At 40.1% G+C, this 7,240-nt stretch overlaps 2 protein-coding genes and 1 long non-coding RNA gene across 3 annotated transcripts; 1 reads left to right on the top strand and 2 right to left on the bottom strand.

The window, feature by feature from the left end:
• The first annotated feature begins 154 nt into the window (after positions 1-154).
• Positions 155-1,272, top strand: LOC130507365 (uncharacterized). Its single transcript, XR_008942297.1, has 2 exons — positions 155-484; positions 899-1,272. It is a non-coding gene; the product is annotated as an uncharacterized LOC130507365 (long non-coding RNA).
• An 833-nt stretch (positions 1,273-2,105) lies between these two features.
• Positions 2,106-3,951, bottom strand: LOC130494794 (outer envelope pore protein 16-2, chloroplastic). The gene is made up of 7 exons (XM_057002084.1): positions 3,367-3,951; positions 3,229-3,280; positions 3,080-3,160; positions 2,925-2,953; positions 2,679-2,712; positions 2,506-2,576; positions 2,106-2,392 (listed from the first exon to the last, which is right to left on the bottom strand). Exons 1-7 carry the CDS (start codon positions 3,487-3,489, stop codon positions 2,246-2,248), a joined length of 537 nt encoding a protein of 178 aa, XP_056858064.1. The 5' UTR covers positions 3,490-3,951; the 3' UTR covers positions 2,106-2,245.
• A 138-nt stretch (positions 3,952-4,089) lies between these two features.
• LOC130507366 (calmodulin-binding transcription activator 5-like) lies at positions 4,090-7,130 on the bottom strand (the record flags this gene model as incomplete). Its single annotated transcript, XM_057002083.1, is given in 7 exon segments — positions 4,090-4,408; positions 4,493-4,789; positions 4,884-5,433; positions 5,529-6,229; positions 6,326-6,748; positions 6,832-6,890; positions 7,011-7,130. Coding segments are annotated over 7 exon segments (2,201 nt in total), but the record flags the coding sequence as incomplete, so codon positions are not given.
• Between the last annotated feature and the right edge of the window lie 110 nt (positions 7,131-7,240).

The following is a 7,240-nucleotide window of genomic DNA, read 5'->3' as shown; positions in this document are numbered from 1 at the left end:
GGTCGACCCGCACCCGCCCCGCGTTAAAATCACTCGACCCGCACCCGCACCCGCGAACAATTTTTTTCAAATCACTCGACCCGCACCCGCCCCGCGGCGGATCAAACGGGGCGGGGCCCGCGGATAATGAATCAAATTCCCAGCTCTAACCGTATCTTAGTGTTACTGGAATTAAAAGAAAAAAGAAAAAAAAGACAATTATCTTAAGCAACGTCGCTTAACAAGAGACGTCTTGTAGACACACGTCGCTCTCTCTTGCTTCCCGTCGAATCTTTCGTCCGCTTCCCAGCATCAGATGAATCATCTCCTCTCTTCTTCACTTTTGATTGTTAATACTCATGAGTCGAAGTTCAAGCAGGGAGACCCTTTGTGGTATTGTAGGTTTCAATTGAATCAATGCTCTCTCTGATGCTATGCCTCATCTTAAGAAGAGAGCCCAGAACTCATTGGTCACACTATCCAAGACTCGTATCTCTCCACCAAGGTGAGTTCTCAGCTGTTGGCCGAACTAGGTAACCGTTTTTTTCTGAGTCTCGTACTAAAAAGAAAACTAAAGATCATAATAGCCTAAACAGAACGTCTTCTTATGGTATAGTTACCCACTAATGCTCTGTATTGATGATTTCTCTTATTTTTGTGATTTTTTTTTATGATAATGACTTGCATCTGAACAGAAACGTGCTTGCTCCGGCTGCGTCTTACAACGTTTATAGTATAAAGAATAAATCTTTTGTTCTGAATTTCTAATTTGATCACCAAATCATTTGATGCACGGTCGGTTTTTTTTTAGTATCTTCATTTGATGCAAACAGCTAAGCATTGTCAATGTCGATAAGTTAAGAATGCTTGATGGACTGATGGGGTTTGTCTTTGTGTTTTGGTTTTGATATGTGGACAGGGTTTTGTTTTGTTGTGTAGTGAGCTAGAGAGCCAAAAACAATGTCGTTTACAGGAACGCAGCAGAAATGCAGGGCGTGCGAGAAGAAAGTGTACCCTATAGAGCTTCTCTCAGCTGATGGTGTCCCTTTTCACAAGTCTTGCTTCAAGTGTTCTCACTGCAAATCCACCCTTCAATCAGTTTCTTTCTTTCCCCCTTTCATCACTCTCTGTCTATGAATATGTATGAATGTTTGATAATAACTTGGATTGTCTTGTCTACGTTGATGTTTTCATTTGTCTGTTCTTCCTTCACATGTTTTCTTGTTAATTTTTTTTAAAAAAACCTCTAAATAATGCATTGGAGTATATAAATGTTTGGGTCTCTTAGCCATGTTTCTTAACTTCACATTTACTATTTAAAATATTAAAGAAATATTAAGAGACCCCAAAGGAATCTTTGGGATAATCATGCTCTAACAGTTTCTTTAAGAATAGTATTTAGCTATTTTAATATTATTACTTACAAAATAACTGAATTAACAATTAAATTTTAGTGCAATTATAGAATTACACGTAAGAATGGAGTATGGTAATTTATTGTTTGTTGGGGTTCTTCTTCTTTTTTTTTTTGATCAACTGTTGGGGTTCTTCTACAACTACTTTTCCACTCTTTTTGTTTCTTTTTTGTATTTCTTTACTCTTTAGATTTTCCAAAGTTCTAGTTTTTTTAAGACCAAAGTTCAAGGACACTTTCAACAGAAGGTTGGTGACCTTTTCAATTTAAAAGACCTCTTAAATTCAAACTAGTGTACGTCTAAATTTATTTTACCATGGGGTCATGACAAAATCATTAACCGTTGACCACTCTGTAGTAAAAGATTTTATAAATTTTGTGATTTTGATTAGAAAAAATGTAGAACTATGATAGTTTTGGAAAAGTTGTTCATTTAAATTAATGTATAGAGATGTCTCTGATCAATGAGCGCGAGAAATGAATGTGTACTTCCTGCAAACCTTATTTTGTTATTTGATATTGTAGTTTGTGTAGATAAACAAGCATATACTTCCAGAGAAACATCTGACGCAACCTCACGGGTGGAAGTTATATGACATTCTTTTTCTTGTCTGGGTCCTGTTGCAACTTTATCCAAATAGGATAAGGTTTATTCTCTTATATACCAAAACGATATGACTACTCTACTTGAAGCAGTTCAAGCAAAAAAAAGAAGTCAAAGGGAAGGAAATGTAATAACTGGCTTAAGAGAGCCTAGTCTTGACAGATAACGTAAAAAGTTTTATAAAAAGACACATGTGACATGTTTATGCTAAAACTTAACGCAAATAACAAGACTTTTAATGGGTGCATCTAGAAAACGCTAGAAAGGAGATTAGCAGCAGTGGAAATGGCTGCTCCTGTAAGAGCAGACTGAACCACTTGCTCATGGCTTGTCCTCTCTGAGGTCGTCATAGCCATCGCCGCTCCTGTTAATGCTCCAGCCATGGCGCTATTCCTCTGCGATATATGAAGATATGGTTACAAATTAATTAAAGAACGTCACATTATCAATACAATGATGGTAGAAAAATTAGTCTTTTTTTATAAGTGACAATGGTGATTAGACTCGCCCAGTCATGAGCTCCTCCACGAGTCTCCTTCATACTATACGTTATACCCGAGTATAATCCAGCTGCAAGCCCTGCCATTTCCATATCACTCAATATTCCAAGTCTTAAACAAATAACCTCTATGAAAGGCCAAACGGTTAAATTAACATATATAAATATATGTAATAACTCACCCCACTGGAGAGATTCTTTTCCTGTGTTCTTCACCTAAAGACCAACCAATATAAACGGTATTACAAGACCCAGCCTTAGTTAACTAAGTCTAAACACAAGCTTATGAGTTATGACCATACTTTGTCTTCTGCATTTGCTCAATACACAAATACATTTCGACACAAGAACACGCATACACGTGAGGACGAATTTTGGACAGAAATAAATATAGGAAAAATTGGTGTTCATTTTGTAATTAAACTCACAAATGCATCCAACGATTTGCTTCTTTCCCCTGAAAATGCAACAACAAATAGTACTATAAACATAACGCTAATGATAGTTTACAAACACTGCAAAATTTAAACACATCAAACAATAAAAATACCGTGATTGCAATGTCATAACATAGTTAACCAACCTCTGAGATTAGGAAACCTATGTTTCTTGCTGCCGGCATTCTCAGAAGGTGGACCCATGTTGCTCGCGTCAAACCCTGCCCCTGGATTCATAATCAAAATATAAAGTTTTATACTATTAACTTTATTTTTTTTAATATGGAGATTTTACCATCAACCACCGTAAAGTAAGCTTCCCTAGACACAGCTTGTAAAGCTCCGACCTTCATAATTAAATCCATTTTAAGCTATGTTAATACAAATATGCCATCTTATATTATATAAATATACATGAAATATTAAAACTTACACCGGCGGCTTTGACGAAAGAATCAGCGATGCGGTTGAGAAGAGGATGGCCAAGATCGAACAAATTTGCCTTCTCAAAGCTCCTTATCTCATCCATCACCTTTCTTCCTCCACTCTTGTCCATTTTTTTTGTTTCTTCTCTCTATATCACTTATCTTTCTTTGCTTCTTTGGTAATACGTCTCCTTCACAACAAGCACGGAGAAGTTGTGGAACAGAAGAGAGAGAGATTTGCCACTCCCTTGACACTTGTACTGCTTCTCCACACGTGTCGGAGTCTGACCTTTGAACTGTTCAGCGTCCTCTTTCCCAACCTGGCGCTTGTTGTTAAGGACTTAACTTTTTAACTATAGATAAAAGCCCGCTGGGCCTAGAGATATACACCGGGTTTCTAAAATCTCCGGTTAATGATTGTGTAACAAGTTATGTATAATCTCCTTGGCTCTGATTCTATCTTGCTTCCTTTGTATTCCCTGGAGTCTGGAGAACTGGTTTGAGCTGTCAGTTATGACCTAGGCAGACCATGCGACTAGCCTGGCTACCAAGATTAGGAATAATCTCACCAGTTCAGTGAAGGCACCTATTTATTTCAGGTCCAAAGTCCAACTTCAACAACGGCACAAAGTGCAAAAGTTGCTGTGTAAACACGAAGAATTCGAGATCAGCATGTCACAAAAGTTTTGTACTTCAGCAACATTCGTTATGTATACTCTAGATTTCAAGTATGTTCGTTTCATTTTTTTTTGTTCTTATTATATTTTAGATTGTTGTTTAACAAAAGTTACATAATGCATTACAGAAACCACCAGTCTTCCGAATATATGACAAGACGCCTCTAAGCAAAATCTCCCCAGCTCCAGGATTTGATCTTACCATGATTACCCCGTTGAAACTTTTTCTGAAAACAGCTTCGAAAAGGTCGAAATTGCCCCTTGTCATTTACACAAATTTTACTTTAACAGTTCCACAACACTTATCTTTACTATCACACATTCAGCTCTCCATAGCCATGTGATCAAGCTCTTGCATCCCATCATATTCCAGCTGTGTCACATGTTATACATTTATAAGTAAAAAGATTATTTATAGCTGAACTAAGAAAATAGAAAGAAGCAAAAGTAATTTCACCTGAGCTTCTTCATGAGCCAGTTTCATCCTTCTGTAATCTTGCTGAGCCTTCTTGGACCGGAACATGGCCTGGACTCGAACCACTGATCTCTCTAGCCTGTCCTCTGCTTGTTTCTGGCTTGTCTTGTAGAAATCCTCCACCACGTCAGTCCCTTCCATCGCCTCAGGTTGGCTAACCTGAAGCCCTCTGAATCCTCTTCTCTTGAGTCTCCACCTCAGAATCGCCTTCTCAAGAACTCCCACCGACCATGTTATCTTCTGGTACTGTCTTCTCACTTGGAACCCCCTAAACACAGCCTGCACCACCATTAAAAAAAAAATCATCTTAAGTGCATTCTAAAGCAGCAGAGAGTAATCTATCAGAGTTTTTCATGGCGACATAACATTTTACCTGGATCTTAATTGCCTTTTTCCGCATGTTCAAAAACTCCCGCCTCATCTTCCATGTTTGGAACCTGTACTGAATCCGAGCAGCGGCTGCAATCTTCCTACGAGTCTCGTAATTTCGAAACGCGTGCTGAATCTTCATCGCGGCTATTATGTTTTTGGCCTCTTCTTCTTTGCTAGCAAACCTAACCGCCTTTGACCTAACTTTCAGCTCATGCTCTCTGAACGCTCCCTGGATCCGTGCAGCCGCCTCTGCAGCGGTTCTGTATGCCGCCAGAGTGTCCTTCAGGCTCTGCTCCTCTTCATTTGAATGCCCTGGGTTTGCTGACGTCTCTGCCTTGATTCCCTCAAGGTTACCACTGATGTTTCCAGCCATTTTCATGTCCCTGAACTGTGCTACAAGACATTTCTCAGCGAGAAAAGCTGCTAAACCCTCGTAGCCTTTCTGCTGTGCAATATCAGCCGCCGTGCAGCCGCCGAGGTATTCCTTAGTCGGGTCTGTCACCAAGTTAGGTCTTGCCCCGGCAGACAGAAGAGCAGCCACCATTTTCTCCCTATCAAAGAGTACAACATGGAAAAGAAGTTAATAAAACCAAAAAGGAGATATGCAAAAAACCTCGTGTTACTGTAAAGATGTATGTTATATTACCTTCCGTAGTATGCTGCCCAATGAAGAGCGGTCCAACCATGCTTATCACGGAAATCTAAAGATATATTTGCCCAGGAGAAGAGAAGGATGGACCAAGTGTATCCAAGGACAGCACAAAGGTGGATCACTCCAAGGCCTTTAGAGTCATACTCCTTCGTGTTGCGGTCTTCGATCACTTTCTCCAAAAGCCACTCCTTCAGCCTATTCTTCAGAGTAAGCTCAAAGAGATGGTCCCTTGCTTGATCAAAGGGCACCTCATTCGCCTGGATTGACTTCATTAGATACGCCCAACTGTTTAAGAGATGGGAAGTCCTGCTAGCGAGTTTCTTGGCCTCTAGCAGGTTATCAGGTGAGATTTTGCTAGAGAAAACGCTGATTTTGTTCGAAGAGGTGAAGAGAAGATGAGCTAGTCTGACTTGGAACTCAAATTCTTCCCACTTGTATAGCTGGTCCTCTTGAGGGACGACTTTCTCAATAACTGGAACTGAGCGGTGTTCGAAGCTGAACAACTGGCTGATTGGTTTGCTCCCATCGGCACTTAGATAAAGGTTCACTATCCCCGGAGATTGAGGGGGAACGAAGCAACGATATACACCCATCTGGAGAAATTCTGCGGGGACACGCACCTCTCCACAAATGCAGAAGAGGTTTGATCTTCCAAAATGTTGGAAGCTGTCGTGAAAGAACCCAGTTACAAGAATCTGCAAGATCAACATGCAAATGGTTAGATTCAGTTATAGGACTAACCAATGGTGACACGATAGAAAAGGGTATATTGGAAAGAAGTTCGTAGAAACCTTTGTTTTCTCTGTCGAGTAGGCCCAGGCAGGTGAAACATCAGTGATGTTGAATATTTGATCCGGTATGTTAGACTGGGGATGAAATACAGCAGGAGGAGCAGATGATTCCTGTCCAGGTGTATATACAGCTTCAAGGGAAGGATCGTCCACTGAACCAGGAGAGTCACTTATGAAGTTGTGTACCCATTTTCCAAAACTTTCCTGACTTCCATAACCGTTATTAAGCAGAGCATCACCCTGTTCATTAGCAACTGCTGCACTGGAATCCCTTGTCTGTTGATTTGGATCTACTACACAGTGCAAGTGCTGACTAGAAAATTCTCGGGCGCCACATGGACTGTTATTTTGATAAACAGGGTCCCCAAGACCGAGATATGATGGTATATCCGTTGATCCGTTGTAGAGTGCATGGTGATTTCCCTGCACAATAAACAAGGCGGCAAAATGGTGAACCGCAAGAAAGGTAAAGCCACTTGCAGGCTTGAAAAATCAATTTCACTCACTTGCTGTGCAGATCCCATAGGCGCAGTTTGGAGCTGTTCAGTGAAGTATAACACATCGTCTGCAAAGAACAGTTCAAATGATTTTCAGCAACAACTCATCCCTCCCTTTTCACAACAAGTAGATATATTCTCTTTTGTTTTTGGGAAGATGTGAATTTAGAAAGGTCAAGCTCAAGTACCTTCTGTTGGTGAAGGCTGGTTGCTTATATCTGCTTCTACTAGAAGCTCATCCCAATCAAGAGTGTTGATCTCATGAAGGCTAATCTCATGATTTCTAGCAACCAGACTGTTGCTGCGCGCTTCAAACCAGCAAACAAAAATATAAGTGTATAAATGTCCAGCCTTCTAAGAGAAGAACATATTTTAACACACTAAAAATTATGAACAGCACAGAAGAATAGCCAAGATT

This window comes from Raphanus sativus, unplaced genomic scaffold, assembly GCF_000801105.2.
Source record: "Raphanus sativus cultivar WK10039 unplaced genomic scaffold, ASM80110v3 Scaffold4401, whole genome shotgun sequence".
NCBI classification, from domain to species: Eukaryota; Viridiplantae; Streptophyta; class Magnoliopsida; order Brassicales; family Brassicaceae; genus Raphanus; species Raphanus sativus.
This window is presented reverse-complemented; position numbering and strand designations above follow the sequence as displayed.

Excerpts from the sequence above, each read along its gene's own strand:
- LOC130494794 (XM_057002084.1), bottom strand. The coding sequence starts at position 3,489 with ATGGACAAGAGTGGAGGAAGAAAGGTGATGGATGAGATAAGGAGCTTT. Across the intron at positions 3,161-3,228 it reads TTACTTTACGGTGGTTGATG|GGGCAGGGTTTGACGCGAGC; the intron begins GTAAAATCTCCA and ends TTATGAATCCAG. Across the intron at positions 2,393-2,505 it reads GTGGAGGAGCTCATGACTGG|AGGAATAGCGCCATGGCTGG; the intron begins GCGAGTCTAATC and ends CATATATCGCAG.